General features: G+C 34.0%; 1 protein-coding gene across 1 annotated transcript; it reads right to left on the reverse strand.

Moving 5' to 3' along the window:
• Positions 1 to 3284: 3284 nt before the first annotated feature.
• On the reverse strand, positions 3285 to 16368 carry LOC125650151 (lon protease homolog, mitochondrial-like). Its single transcript, XM_048878160.2, has 22 exons — positions 15854 to 16368; positions 15478 to 15566; positions 14685 to 14804; positions 14442 to 14506; positions 14099 to 14224; positions 13527 to 13699; positions 13192 to 13253; positions 13003 to 13070; positions 12441 to 12499; positions 11997 to 12080; positions 11746 to 11877; positions 9298 to 9386; positions 9023 to 9161; positions 8679 to 8801; positions 7772 to 7915; positions 7387 to 7512; positions 7122 to 7238; positions 6865 to 7005; positions 6556 to 6721; positions 6061 to 6275; positions 5426 to 5590; positions 3285 to 4278 (listed from the first exon to the last, which is right to left on the reverse strand). Exons 1-22 carry the CDS (start codon positions 16328 to 16330, stop codon positions 4117 to 4119), a joined length of 3042 nt encoding a protein of 1013 aa, XP_048734117.1. The 5' UTR covers positions 16331 to 16368; the 3' UTR covers positions 3285 to 4116.
• Between the last annotated feature and the right edge of the window lie 34 nt (positions 16369 to 16402).

The following is a 16402-nucleotide window of genomic DNA, read 5'->3' on the forward strand; positions in this document are numbered from 1 at the left end:
AGTGTTTACAGTGTATTTGTATGTGTATACAGTGTATTTGTATGTGTATACAGCATATTTGTATGTGTTTACAGTGTATTTGTGTATACAGCGTATTTGTATGTGTATACAGTGCATTTGTATGTGTTTACAGCATATTTGTATGTGTTTACTGTGTATTTGTATGTGTTTACAGAGTATTTGTAAGTGTTTACAGTGTATTTGTATGTGTATACAGTGTATTTGTGTATACAGCATATTTGTATGTGTTTACAATGTATTTGTGTATACAGTGTATTTGTATGTGTATACAGTGTATTTGTATGTGTTCACAGCGTATTTGTATGTGTTTACAGCGTATTTGTGTTTACAGTGTATTTGTGTGTGTTTACAGTGTATTTATATGTTTACAGAGTATTTGTATGTGTATACAGTGTATTTGTATGTGTTTACAGTGTATTTGTGTATACAGCATATTTGTATGTGTATACAGTGTATCTGTAGCGTATTTGTATGTGTTTGCAGTGTATTTGTATGTGTTTACAGTGTATTTGTATTTGTTTACAGTGTATTTGTGTTTACAGTGTATTTATGTGTTTACAGCATTTTATGTGTCTACAGAGTATTTGTACGTATATACAGTCAATTCATGTCTATAAAGTATTTGTATCTGTTAACAACGTATCTGTAGGTGTCCACATGCTGAGTGTTTGTATGTATATACACTGTATAGTCATTTGTATGTGTACACAGCATGTCTGTAGTGTATCTGTATGTGTCAACAACGTACTTGTATGTGTTTACAGCGTATTATAAGTCAACAACATATTTGTGTTTACAGCGTATTATGTGTCAACAACGTATCTGTGACAGTGTCTACAGCGTATGTGTATACAGAGTATTTATCTGGGTCTATAGTGTATTTGTATGTATGTACAGTGAACTCTATTTAATTCGAATTAATTTAATGCACATTATTTTACTTAGCACTAAATTTGATGCGAAGTAAATAGAGCGCATCCGTGTGAACAAGACATGGGAATAAACATTCAAAACATGGTTAATTATTCTACTAGAAAACAATGCTATGATAATACCCATTACTTTCAACACAAGCGCTTTCAAATGATATCTCTATATCATGTACCAGTTAAACTAGTTTTCACCGTTTCAGGGTACTGCACGTGGATTTAATGCGCTGATAATACGAATTCAGCTGTACATATTTATCATCACAACTGAGTTTCATTTAAATGCATTCATCTTGAAAAAGTGTTTGAGCAACATGTTTTACAAAATATCAAAATAAATTCACATTAGTCAGGTATAAACTACAACATTGTGGGTTTTTGAACTGCATATAAATTAATTGGATAATAAAAGTGATATCATGTATCACCAGGAAACAGTCAAAACTATTGTTCCTCGGTGGTGTGGATTACCTTAATAAACAATTATTTCATGTATCTCAGGGAAACAGTCAAAACTATTGTCTCGAGGTGGTGTGGAAGACCTCATGAACTAACACGAGCGCCATAGTTCATTAGGTTTTTTACACCTCTGACGGGCAATAGCTTGGTCCGTTTCTCTGAAACACATGAAATACTGTTTTATTATCCAATTAATCAATCTATTTATCTGCTATTTAAAGTACCGCAATGTTGTAGCTTATACTTCACTAATGAGAATTGACTTTAATATTTTATACAACATTGTTTTAAAACATGTCAACATGCATGTACAGTGTATTTATAAAACTTAGCTGTGACAATGGATATTACACTGTCTGTTAAATACGAACAGAACATATGTAGCAAAATTCATGTGCAGGGTCATAAAACAGTCAAAACTATGGACCAGTCAATAGTTTAATTGGTGTATGCTCAAAGAAGGAAGCAAAAATGGTTACTCTAGTAATAGACAATTGAATAATGACGTGAACTATTGCCCTTGGATGCAGGGGATTTAGCAGTTTACGAGACTTTTTGGTTATCCCTACCGCTGTATATATTGAATAAAAATTCATATCTGAACTTATATCAGTGGGTTACAGATCAAGTCCAGCTTTCTTGACCTATTTTTTAAAAAGAATTACAGACCCTGAACTTAGCACATAATGTCACAAAGTAGGACCCTTTGTGATGCTTGCCATTACTATGAATAAAATATAGTTTTACAATGTTTAAAGTAATTGATAGTTTCTTCGTGCATTCACATTATGTGTAGTAATTGGTAATGTTTAATAGTGTTTCAAGTCATCGATATTGTTTACACATATAGTAATTGATAGTTTTGTATTGTGTAAAGTAATTATTATCGTTTCAAAGTGTTTATAAACCATATTGTAAGCATAATGTACTATTTTCTTAAAAATTCTTTGAAAATCAGTTGTACCTGCGTCAACATTATGTTTACATTCAAAAGGACAAACAATGACATGGTTCACTTGTACATATGTATCTATAGTATGCAAAATTAATATAATTCTCTATCATGTCGTTTTTGCATTAAGCACCTTTTCTCATGGGCGCAATCATATGTATCACTTCTAATAGTTGGCATTAACACTGACCTTGTATCACTTCTAATAGTTGGCATTAACACTGACCTTGTATCACTTCTAATAGTTGGCATTAACACTGACCTTGTATCACTTCTAATAGTTGGCATTAACACTGACTTTGTATCACTTCTAATAGTTGTCATTAACACTGACCTTGTATCACTTCTAATAGTTGGCATTAACACTGATTCTAATAGTTAGCATTAACACTGACCTTGTATCACTTCTAATAGTTGTCATTAACACTGACCTTGTATCACTTCTAATAGTTGTCATTAACACTGACCTTGTCTCACTTCTAATAGTTGGCATTAACACTGACCTTGTCTCACTTCTAATAGTTGTCATTAACACTGACCTTGTCTCACTTCTAATAGTTGGCATTAACACTGACCTTGTATCACTTCTAATAGTTGGCATTAACACTGACCTTGTCTCACTTCTAATAGTTGGCATTAACACTGACCTTGTATCACTTTTAATAGTTGTCATTAACACTGACCTTGTCTCACTTCTAATAGTTGGCATTAACACTGACCTTGTATCACTTCTAATAGTTGGCACTAACACTGACCTTGTATCACTTCTAATAGTTGGCATTAACACTGACCTTGTATCACTTCTAATAGTTGTCATTAACACTGACCTTGTCTCACTTCTAATAGTTGTCATTAACACTGACCTTGTATCACTTCTACTAGTTGGCATTAACACTGACCTTGAAATAATGGCAACAAGAATCTAAATATTACACATTTAATAAAAGTACTTTCCGTATACATACATATTTTACATGTATATATGGATACAGATACAAACTAAATAATGAACCATACAAATGCACAACTCTGCCCTGTCTATAGCATTTTACAGGACCTGTTCTAACTCAAAATAGCAGTGGGGAAGTCTACGCTTTAACTTTAAATTCTCCAATATACTCCAATGTCACAATGCTTATAACAATTAATAATACACCCCGAGTCTCGAGAATATGTTGGAAATAAATCACTTGCAAACTTGGAGTACTTCTCTTCACTAGATACATGTAATTTTTTGATAACACGTAATTATTAGCTGTCACCTGTTTCCATTACAAACGATACAGTTCTTGCAATGCCACAAGATTTTACAGCTGTAAACAAATGAATGTCATAAGGATTTTGTCCAGAAGAGCAAATCATCTATATTTTCTTATCCAAATTGCCTGACATTTTTGCTCATGACATGAGTTAGAACTATATAGTATAGGTGTATGTGGTAGATATAAAATATCATTTATGCAGTCATAATTACCGTTACATAAATAAAATCATTGACACTGTGAATGCTATTCTAGAAGTGGAAATCTGACTCGCATGTACATTTGCTTTGTTCCAAACAAACCACACTGTCTTCCACATGTACATGTGTATTATTTGGATTGAATCTCAGCAGATGTGCTCTCAACAATTCTTGAAACCACCAGTCACTATCACAACATAATTTCAAGGCCTGATCATTTAAAGTTTTGTCAGGAATCTATCATCAAGACTGTGTAATTAATGCAGATACTGAGTTTTGTCTGGAAACTATCATCAAGACTGTGTTTCTTCCTTTGGAAATACAATGTCGAACACTTCTTTATAATGTTTAACAAAGTGCACTTCAAGATCGGATTTCACAGCTTCATCCAAATCTTCAAATTTACTTCTGTTTTCTTCTGGTAATATCACACATTTCATTCCAGCTCTCTTGGCCTAAACACAAAAAAAAAATCACATAAAGCACAAGACATTTTCCCTCATTTTTCATATTAACAAGATGTGTTTGTGAAACACAAATGCCCCCGATAATGGCCAATTCCGAAGATGGCCAAGGTCAGAAGGGCAAATATCTTGGTACCAGTAGAAAGATCTTGTCAAAAGAAATGCTCATGTACAATATGAAAGCTCTAATATTTACCATTTAGAAGTTATGACCAATGTAAAAAAAATTAAAAGTAGGTCAAATGTCATCAAGGTCAAAAGGTTTAATACCAACGGAAAGGTCTTGTAACAAGGAATACTCATATTAAATTTCAAAACTCTATCTCTTACTGTTCAAAAGTTATTAGCAAGGTTAAAGTTTTCAAAAAGTAGGTCAAACTCCAAGGTCAAGGTCACAGGGTAAAAAATGTTGGTACCCACAGAAAGGTCTTGTCACAAGGAATACTCATATGAAATATCAAAACTCTATCTCTTACTGTTCAAAAGTTCTTAGCAAGGTTAAAGTTTTCAAAAAGTAGGTCAAACTCCAAGGTCAAAAATGTTGGTACCCACGGAAAGGTCTTATCACAAGGAATACTCATGTGAAATATCAAAGCTCTATCACTTACTGTTCAAAAGTTATTAGCAAGGTTAAAGTTTCAGACAGAATGACAGACAGGACAAAAACAATATGCCCCCCCCCCCCCCCCCCCGTTCTTCGATCTCGGGGACATAAAAATTCAATAATTCCAATGTTATTTATTACAATTGTTTTGATGTGGACAAAAATAAAGCTGAACAAGAGTTTATATATCAATAAATCCGAAAACGCGATGTATTAATACACGCCTGAAAACAAATAACATAGTGCGGGGAAAATATTCAAATTTTTGCAATTGTTGATAAAGTGAATGAATTAGAATTGTAAGAATCAAACATTCTTTTTGAAGAATTTATCGATGTGTAAACTCTGGACATTTTACTAACAAACTTAACATAAAAGTGCTTTGCACTTTTATTCAGTTTGTGAGTAAAATGTCCGGAGTTTACACATCGATAAATTCTTCAAAAAGAATGTTTAATCCTATAATAAATAAAAGAAAGTTAATCCAAACACTAAATGGTAAAGACATTAACGGAATAAAAATGTCACACATACCGCCAGCAGTTTTTCCTTGAGGCCACCTATTGCCAGGACCTTCCCTGTCAGGGTGATCTCCCCAGTCATGGCCAGTTCCTGTCTGCAGGGCCGGCCCATAGCTAAGGACAACAGAGCTGAAGTTATGGCAATACCTGCACTGGGTCCATCTTTTGGTGTCGCACCCTGGATGTGACAGGTGAGTATAAAGAACAAACATAAGAAACAATGGTTCACTCTACCCTTCTGTTATAACTGCAGATCTGTAGCTCTCTGGGAAAATATTGTGATAAACCAGAGAGCTACCCCTTATAAAAACCTTTGATTTGCAGTGCAGAAAAATCTGTGCATGGCTGAGGCCTTCTATTGCTGTGTCACTGCATTGCCAATCACTGCCTCAAAAATTTTATTCAAAAAATGTGAGAGGCTAAGGAATTGTACAGATATGCTACTGAGACCCCTGTATAACCCCCCCCCCCCCGACAAACAAAACATTAAAAAAAAACCCCAAAAATCCCCCCCCCCCAAACAAAAACAAACAACTGGATATTTTAATAATGAACTGTAACAAAACAACTGGATATTAAGTATAATGAACTGTAACAGGGCTGATCTACAACTACTGATGACAAACAGATAATTCTGTATCCACAAACCTCTGGAGAGTGAAGATGGATGCTGGATTTGAAGAAGAAGTCATTATCAGGATCTATTTCCTGCATTAGTGTCCTGCTGTATGTGTAGGCAATCTTGCTGCTCTCCTCCATCACCTTGGCCATATTCCCAGTCACATTGAAAGAGGGAGGGTTCTCCTTCTCCTTGTCTGTGCCAGTTAATAGTTTTACACATTCCAGGTATAGTGTTGTCCCACCTGGATTATAAATAAACACAGTGTACATATTCCTAATACTGTACATAAATTTAATGTTATATAGCACTATCTAAACATGCTAATAACATACAAGACCTTTAAAAAAAAAACCCACTACATGTACACTGTACGAGGAATAAATGTCTTTACACTTCAACACAATGGAGACTTCATGTTCAAGGGATTATTTCCTGATCACCCCTCCAAAATATCTAAAATAATTTCATGACACACTGACGACAAGACGGACATTTTTGTGAAGAGGATGAATCCGACCTACCATAGCTGGTCCAAGCCAGTCCTGTGACGACACCTGGTGGTGTGACATCATACATCCTGTCCGTCTGGAAAATTGGTAGACCAATAAACTTCTTCAGGGTGTCATTCGCAACCACTACCTTTTCATCCTCTTTCTTGGCAATCATTAGGGCACACTTTCTATAAATCTGTGGAAGAAATATTTTTATTATGGATTCAACAATCTTTAAAAACTTGAAATACTATTATAGTTACTTTGATCTACAGAGATCATTAAAACCACTTGCTATAGGGAGTATGTATAAATGACCAATTTGTTCCATATAGTTACCTTTTCAATGTGTTTTTGAAGATTTCTGACACCACTTTCTCGACAGTAAGAGTGTATCAGTGACCTCATGGCCTCGTCTGAAATCTGAACCTGTTCATTTCCAATGCCAGAGTTGGTCTCCGCTAGTGGAACTAAATATTTCTGAAAACAAATGAATGATACCAGCAGTTTTATTGTACAAATCTGGTGGCTAATAAGCACATAGAAAACAATTCTATATGAATGCACCTAAACATTATCACGACATGTAGACAAACCTGCGCTATATGGAATTTTTCATCTGCAATGTATCCTGAAACTTCGATGACTTCCATTCTGTCCAACAAGGCATCAGGAATAGTTTCAGTGTCATTGGCAGTGCTAATAAATAGGACCTAACAAACAAAGAATCAACACATTAGAACATAAAGGATGAAAACACTTAATATCACAGCAGCTTTTGTGTCCACTGACAAACTTCAACTGATAGACTGATACAGAAATAATTCCCACTACACTGCACCATAATGATGGAATTCACACCTTGGACACATCTATCGGTACATCCAGAAAATGGTCTAGAAAGTTGGCATTCTGTTCTGGGTCCAACAGTTCTAGCAGCGCTGCAGCTGGATCCCCATGGAATCTGTTGCTTCCTATTTTGTCCACCTGGTCATCATAAAACACAATATTTCGTATTTAGTTCAATTTCAGATCTAGTCTGATAATGTCAAATTTTGGCAGGAAATGTAACTTTTCCCATGGACTCATTGATAAATAGAAACAATCATTTATGTATTAGAACAAAATCTTAGTTAGAGAAGTTGATTAGTCTGTCTTTCATATCAAATGAAATTGAATTTATATCAAAATTCTAACGATTCTGAACATGAACTAGCTCAGTATTTGCTATAACTGTTTATATTACCTCATCAATAAGAACTAGTGGGTTCTGTGACTTGGTTTTCTTCAGACACTGGACCATCTTCCCAGGCATGGCACCAACATAAGTTCTCCTGTGTCCCTTAATTTCTGACACATCATACATTCCCCCCACACTAAACCTGTAATACTGTAACACAGACAAGACAGGATTACTTACCATATACCATAACAATTAATGGGTTAAATACACAGAATGATGGACCGGGTTATGTAGCCTTCATATTAACAATCATTCTATAAGTAATGCATGGCAATACATGTCCTCCACCTATAACCAATCTAATCAAAAGCAGATCTCCCTGGCTGTCACCAGTAGGCTGCTACTGACTCTTAGGTAACTTGTTTGTATAATACTCGGTGTGAACAATCTTACATCAACAGTTTTTGTATATTCATGAAAAAGGAGAAAATTTTACATAACTAATTGCCTAAATCATATGGAATTCACAAAATAAAAACAATACAAAGAACTTAGCAAACAGAGTACGAGAGTTAAAGAGGTTCAGTCAACCATGAAGCTAAGTCTACCAATTTTTGTTAGAGTAAGTCGATCATCACAAAATAATAAACTCAATCTGTATCTACACATTAGATAACCACATATCAAATTTCCTAAGTTAAAGTATAGTTGAAAAAAAGTCCAGAAAACGCATTAAATTCAATAATCTCGTAAAAATCAATCAAGTTGAAATTTGTATACACACATTAGCAAATCACATACAAAATTTGAGCTTCCTAATTCGAAGCTTGGTGAAAAAAGTCAAGAACAGGAAGTTGTGACAGATGGACAGAAAGACAAATGGACAGGAAACTAAAAGTCCCCATTGGCTTTGCTGGTAGAGGACAAAATGATTGATTAGGAATTCTTTTTCACGATGATCAGACCTTACCTCTCTCCCCAGTGCCCTGGCTATTGATTTGGCTATGCTTGTCTTTCCAACACCTGGTGGTCCTTGGAAACATAAAATCTTGCCTTGTGTTGTTCCTTTCAGTTGACTAACTGCTATAAATTCCTATAAAACATAGAATATAGCTTTAACACAGAGCATATCCCCACAGCTATCTGAAAAGTAAATCTTGTGCTTCTATTAGTATTACTGAGATCCATAGCTTTGAATTTTGTTATTGTGTAACGATCTAACAAATACACTGTACCTAAAAAAAAAACCAACATAAATAATTATCACTTTTATATTTTTAGAACTCTGTAAATTGAGAAATATTAGAGTTGTACCATAATTCTGTCCTTGACATCTTTCATGCCATAATGATCTTCCTCTAAGATTTCTTTAGCCTTGGCCAGCTCCAGATTTTCCTCGGTGAACTTTCCCCACGGTAAAATGGTTAGCCAGTCAAGGTAATTACGAGTCACACTGCAATAAAAAGGTACAGTTTCCTTACAAAACTTTCCTTGATATGGCGATAAAGCACTTTGTCATATTTTCAAACCATGGCTCATGCAATACAGCAAGAGTGTGCAAGTTCATTTCTTGGGAACATTTCCTTCACCTGAATTCTGAGGAATGGTTATCAAGGATGGATAACTTGTTCAGTTCTTCATTGATAACATCCATCACATGATCAGGAACAGACAAACCCTAAAACAAAACACAATGAAATTCACATTATTTATCTAATCCATCCACAGCTGATATTCAGATTTGCAAATTTCAAATTTCGATCATCCATATAATTTTGTGAAACCTTGGTGCACTTGTTCCTGTACTAGCAAACGGAGAACATTTAAAAAATGTATTCATCTCAATCATCATTCTAATTTAATTTTAATTTCCTTACAGGCATAAACAACAATATGAATGGGGTTATGCAACACTTTTCTTTCTGAACACAGAAATAAGAGTTATTTCCCTTAAACCACAGCAAAAATCTGAAGCTATCAATATTTGGAGTTTCTAACAAAACCGTTTCTCTCTCTCTCTTGGGGAAATTTTAGATGGCATATCATTACTACTCAACACTGGACTCCAGCTCTGATTTTTTTGCCAATATAATTTCCCTTTCACATCTTTCTTGTCATAAATCTGGATGTACAGCATGTACCTCTAGTCTAGACTTCTCTATTCATCCAGCATAACTTTAAACTTCTCTAATCATCCAGCTAATTCTATACTTCTCCACTCATCCAGCAAAACTAGCAAGGATTTTAACACCCCCCCCCACTAAAATATATGTACATCTACATTTCTATTTGATCTATCTTACCCTCAGCCAATGCTCTATTTTACACAAACTTACCTAGTGTAACTCTATTTTACCCTAACTTACCTAGTGTAACTCTATTTTACCCTAATTACAGTGTAACTCTATTTTACCCTAACTTACCTAGTGTAACTCTATTTTACCCTAACTTACCTAGTGTAACTCTATTTTACCCTAATTACAGTGTAACTCTATTTTACCCTAACTTACCTAGTGTAACTCTATTTTACCCTAACTTACCTAGTGTAACACTATTTTACCCTAATTACAGTGTAACTCTATTTTACCCTAACTTACCTAGTGTAACACTATTTTACCCTAATTACAGTGTAACTCTATTTTACCCTAACTTACCTAGTGTAACTCTATTTTACCCTAACTTACCTAGTGTAACTCTATTTTACCCTAATTACAGTGTAACTCTATTTTACCCTAACTTACCTAGTGTAACTCTATTTTACCCTAACTTACCTAGTGTAACTCTATTTTACCCTAACTTACCTAGTGTAACTCTATTTTACCCTAATTACAGTGTAACTCTATTTTACCCTAACTTACCTAGTGTAACTCTATTTTACCCTAACTTACCTAGTGTAACACTATTTTACCCTAATTACAGTGTAACTCTATTTTACCCTAACTTACCTAGTGTAACACTATTTTACCCTAATTACAGTGTAACTCTATTTTACCCTAACTTACCTAGTGTAACTCTATTTTACCCTAACTTACCTAGTGTAACTCTATTTTACCCTAATTACAGTGTAACTCTATTTTACCCTAACTTACCTAGTGTAACTCTATTTTACCCTAACTTACCTAGTGTAACTCTATTTTACCCTAACTTACCTAGTGTAACACTATTTTATCCTAACTTACCTAGTGTAACTCTATTTTACCCTAACTTACCTAGTGTAACTCTATTTTACCCTAACTTACCTAGTGTAACTCTATTTTACCCTAACTTACCTAGTGTAACTCTATTTTACCCTAACTTACCTAGTGTAACTCTATTTTACCCTAATTACAGTGTAACTCTATTTTACCCTAACTTACCTAGTGTAACTCTATTTTACCCTAATTACAGTGTAACTCTATTTTACCCTAACTTACCTAGTGTAACTCTATTTTACCCTAATTACAGTGTAACTCTATTTTACCCTAACTTACCTAGTGTAACTCTATTTTACCCTAATTACAGTGTAACTCTATTTTACCCTAACTTACCTAGTGTAACTCTATTTTACCCTAACTTACCTAGTGTAACTCTATTTTACCCTAACTTACCTAGTGTAACTCTATTTTACCCTAATTACAGTGTAACTCTATTTTACCCTAACTTACCTAGTGTAACTCTATTTTACCCTAATTACAGTGTAACTCTATTTTACCCTAACTTACCTAGTGTAACTCTATTTTACCCTAATTACAGTGTAACTCTATTTTACCCTAACTTACCTGCAGTGTAACTCTATTTTACCCTAACTTACAGCGTAACTCTATTTTACCACAACTTACCTACAGTGTAACTCTAGTTTACCCAAACTTACCTACATTGTAATTCTATTTTACCCTAACTTACCTACTGTGTAACTCTACTTTACTCTAACTTACCTACAGCATAACTCTATTCTACCTTAACTTACCAGCAGCTTAATTCTATTTTACCCTAACTTACCTACAGCGTAACTCTAGTTTACCCTAACTTACCTGCAGCTTAATTCAATTTGACCTTACCTGCAGTCTAGCTCTAAACTTTTCTTCTATGGCATCCTTGTCATCTTTCTCCATACCCAGCTCTTTCTTGATCAGTTTTAATTGTTCCCTTAAGATGAAGTCACGGTGCTGCTTCCTTACTTTCTCTTCCACCTAAAACATCCAGTCATCGTCTGCTTTTTATTGTAACCCAAACACCAAAAAAATTCATCTGACATGCAAACATCTAAACTGTTGAAAATAAAATCAAAAAAGTTAAAATTTAGCATTACCTCTTCGCCAATTTTCTTTTGAAGCTTGTTTCTTTCGTATTCTTTCTTTAGAAGTGTTAGCACCATGTGTAATCTCTCTGATACCTACAATCCCAACAAAATACATTACAACGTTAGACACTTCAAACTTATGTTAGAATCAGTATGTAAAAGACAATATTCATATGCATGTGATAATAAGATACTTCTGTAACAATCAAAGCTTCACTTTGGGTATATCATCAGAATTTACACTTTATCTTTTTCAAACTTCGAAATATCCTAAACTTTTGACATATCCTATGGACTCTATGTGTTTACTTGCACTTGTATAAAATAGAGTATAGTAGTAATTAAAATATATAAAGTATCAGTAGACTGACATGCTGTCTGATGTTTAAGGACTTTTAGGGCTGCTGGACAGCCTGGTAATTTGAGAGGAACTTAAAGCTTGTATTCACTTACATTCAACTCCTCAAGAACGGACTGTAAATCCGATGATTCTGCAGCTGTTAATTGTGCACCTATATATAAACAGTGTACAAAATACATGTATTGCTATTTTCTTAGTTCATATAAACTTTGTCAATAAAAATGCAAAAACCTGAGGTTGGTTGAGTGATTGATTGTATATTGTTTAACGTCCCTTTCGAGAATCTTTCACTCATATAGAGACGTCACCATTGCCGGTGAGGGGCTGCAAAATTCAGGCCTATGCTCAGCGCTTACAGCCTTTGAGCAGGGAGGGATTTTATATCTTGCCACACCTGCTGTGACAAGGGGCCTTGGTTTTTGCGGTCTCATCACATTAAAACACATTAATGATAAATAAGTTTATACATCCATTTTACACTTTAACAGAAAAAAAGAAGAAGAAAGAAATAAAGAAAGAAAGAGAAAGAAAAAACCTTCTCAATATGTATAAAATGAATAATTCTGTAAAATGAAAATAGTAAGTACTAGTTATAAAAAACCTGTTTTGATTGTCCCTAACCATGGTCTTATAGAGTGGTTTAAATAAGTATACCTAGGTCACTAATATATACTGGGTTATCATTAAATCGGTTGTGTTGAATCATGTAGGCCAAATTTTCCCTAGAATGAAAGAAAATACATTGTAATAGATTGATGTAATATTCATGTAAGAAACAAATAATATGTCACATAAACCATGATGTAAATTTGAAACTACAACCTTCGCAGAATGTAAACTGACCTGTAAATGGGATTCAGAGATACAATGTCTCTGATGGTCTCTACCACTGCTGCTGTTGTGGCCTAGGTAAACAGATTAAAAACAATGGATGAAAATGCATCATACAGCCCACTGTACTTTCAGAGAAGGGTGGACTCATACAACAATAACAGATTGTCAAATATTACAGGATTATAAATTTTTTGTCATGTCAAAAACAAAGGTTCAACTTCAGAGATTGGGGTTAAACAGAACTTGGAACTGACTAGCTATGCTTCACCATATTACTTATCATTCAATATCCCTTCCTCTCAAATTTCAGAGAAACCATGAAAAACTATTTCCTGAGAACTTACTTTCATTTGATCATTGTATTCATAGGAGAGGTCCTTGACATTCTCTGTTTCCACCATCAGAATTTTATCCATGGACACAGTTTTGACATCGTTTTCATCCACCTTTTCTCCAATGGGAGGGGGCGTTGGTGTGTCCAGTGCTCCAATGGGAGGGGGTAGTGGTGTGTTCAGTGCTGTGATTACAGAGGTAATGTTGCATGAACATGGAAACATTTTTAGAAATTGGCTTTATCATTGTCACTTTTACAAAACAACATTCTGACTCACGATCAACTACAATGATTCAAAATAATAATTACATGTTGCTTGTTATTTTGCATCTCATATTCATCTATACTCTTTAATAACATTTTATATTTTGAAAATGTGAATTTTCTCTCAACCTAACTTTTCCAATAGAAATGAAAAAGTGAAATCAAATTCTTAAAACTGTAAGAAAATCTAAAATATTTCTAGGTAAAGAACCTGTATTGTCTCTCTTTACTGACTTATAATTTCTATACATATACAAATGTTCACTTATGAGTTACATGCATATACATGTACACACATCTGAATATCTGTAGACCTACAATTTGACTCTTCCTCTTGTGCCTCTGTGATGTCTATTTTCTCTTCGGTTCCATTGTTTGCTTTGCCGTTTCTTCTTCGCTTCATTTTCCTCTTGCTGTCATTTTTTTCTTGAGTTGCCTCTTTCACTTTCACAAAGAAACATTTCCATATTCATCACTTTATTTATGTAATCAAGTCATTATTATATAATTAGTTAAGTCATAGGAAAGAAATGGCAGCTAATACATGATTCTCAGTTTTGACCTTTTGACAACTTAAAATATATGCTATATATATATCATTAATTAGCAACAATGTTCGCTTCAGTGATGGTGATTCGGGTACACAACAACATGTACTTACTTGGTGAAATTGTCTCGCTTGGAAAAGGTTCAGCATCTTCTGGTAAAGCTTCAGTAATTCTTATCCTGGGAAAAAGAAAGCACAATGTAAACCGACATCAGTATCAAATACCACAGAACATGTACATGTATATGGCTATTTCACCATAATGCATGTAATTGAAAGAATTTCAATTAACAAGAAAAAACATACTTTTAAAATCTAAAAAATTAACCTAGTACAATTACTATACTGCACACAAACCTTCTATGACAGTTGACAATTAATCTTATTTTTGTTTTCATATCCTGCAACTCAGCAATCTGGACAAACGTTCCTACTTTGTAAATGTCATCCAAAGATAAAACGGAGTCAGCTTCATTTCTAAAGAAGAAATAAAAATATCTGGTATCATTTTGCAGAACATTGCATAACTGACCACATGTTAATAAATCTGTTTAATTTTTTATTGAAAAATACAATCAAGGACTCAAAACTCCTACTGACTAACCCCAAATTGGAAAAGGTTGTTTTTCTGGGTTAGCAAGTGTTTAATTTTCAAAAAGACAGTTTCCTCGAAATTGCATTTATGTATTTGGTTAGAGTAAATAAATATCAATAATTTGTTCCCCATCATGAATTTTTACGTATTTTTTTTTTTTTATAATAATCTTAAAGCTTACGTCACATTGATAATGAATGTATGCACTACTTTCTTATTTTCATTATCACTATTTTAAATTGTTGGTAATCATAAAATATGATGTAATAAATATTAAACTTTTTCTAGAGTCCAGACTGATTTGAATTTTGATGAAAATGAGCTAATTTTAACAAAACTTTTTCTGACCCGTAGTCTTTATTTAAAGTTTAATTGCTATTGTATATCAAACAGACCATGTCCTAATGCATAGCCTCATTGTCATTTTAATTCAAGGTTACTTCTATATATTCTAGTTTTGTCCTGTTGATACTCATGTGCTCTGACAGTGACCTTGAATACAGATCTATATAGTGATGCAACACATTTGATAAACATGACAATATGAATACTTACGAATCACTTTTCTTCAGAAAAACTCCTGCATATGGTTGATTTAATTTCACTTTTCTCCTCAGCAAATCCATTAAATCTGGGTCTTTAATCTTAAAATAATATTTTCTATCTAAATGTCTGAATTAGCAATTATAACGTTGCTAGTTTTCGAATGACCAACATGCAGGTACAGCAACATTGAACTGTTGCAGTGTTTACAACAAGACGCTTGAGCTCAGAATGTGCATCACAATAAGAAAGATTATCTACTCTAATTTGGGTAAATATTAATTTCAAATAAATTATCAAATTATACATATACATTAAATTGGGTTTTTTTTGGGGTTTTTTTTATATCAAAGCCAGCCTTTTAAAGAGATGCAAAATGTTAACATACCTCTAGCATTTTACTAAATTTAGGGAAAACGGGATTTCGATTGACAGCTAATACCGGCACCCGTGGAAAGTAATCGGGCACAGTTAGAGGAGTAGGCAGATATTGAGATCCTTGGACTGGGGGGCTCTCTCCATCATCCCCTCCAGGACCTTGGCTCGAATAAGATCTTACACACTGCCAATTCACAGATGATGCTCGTTTCCCAGTTTTTAAAATGTTTTTACTCCAGTTAGACAATTTTCTAGAATTACATAACCTGTTTTCCACACTAGAAATATGATGCAACCTCCGTACTGCCGATTCTTTTCCTGTATTTGGTTTTGCCGAACAAGAATGGCGAATGTAAATCGATGGAGAATTTTCCGAAACTTGAGTATGTGACTTTAAGAAACTTAAATAACGTTTGTGATATTTAACTATTCCAGAACGTCCCAATTTAAAATGACATGTGTAAAAATTTCGCATGAAGGTCGCCATTTTTACCTTTACTTCCGGTGGTGTGAAATTTAGTAGTCGTACAGGTTATATTCGCTCCACTGCATAATAAAA

Source organism: Ostrea edulis, chromosome 5 (genome assembly GCF_947568905.1).
Source record: "Ostrea edulis chromosome 5, xbOstEdul1.1, whole genome shotgun sequence".
In the NCBI taxonomy this organism is placed as follows: Eukaryota; Metazoa; Mollusca; class Bivalvia; order Ostreida; family Ostreidae; genus Ostrea; species Ostrea edulis.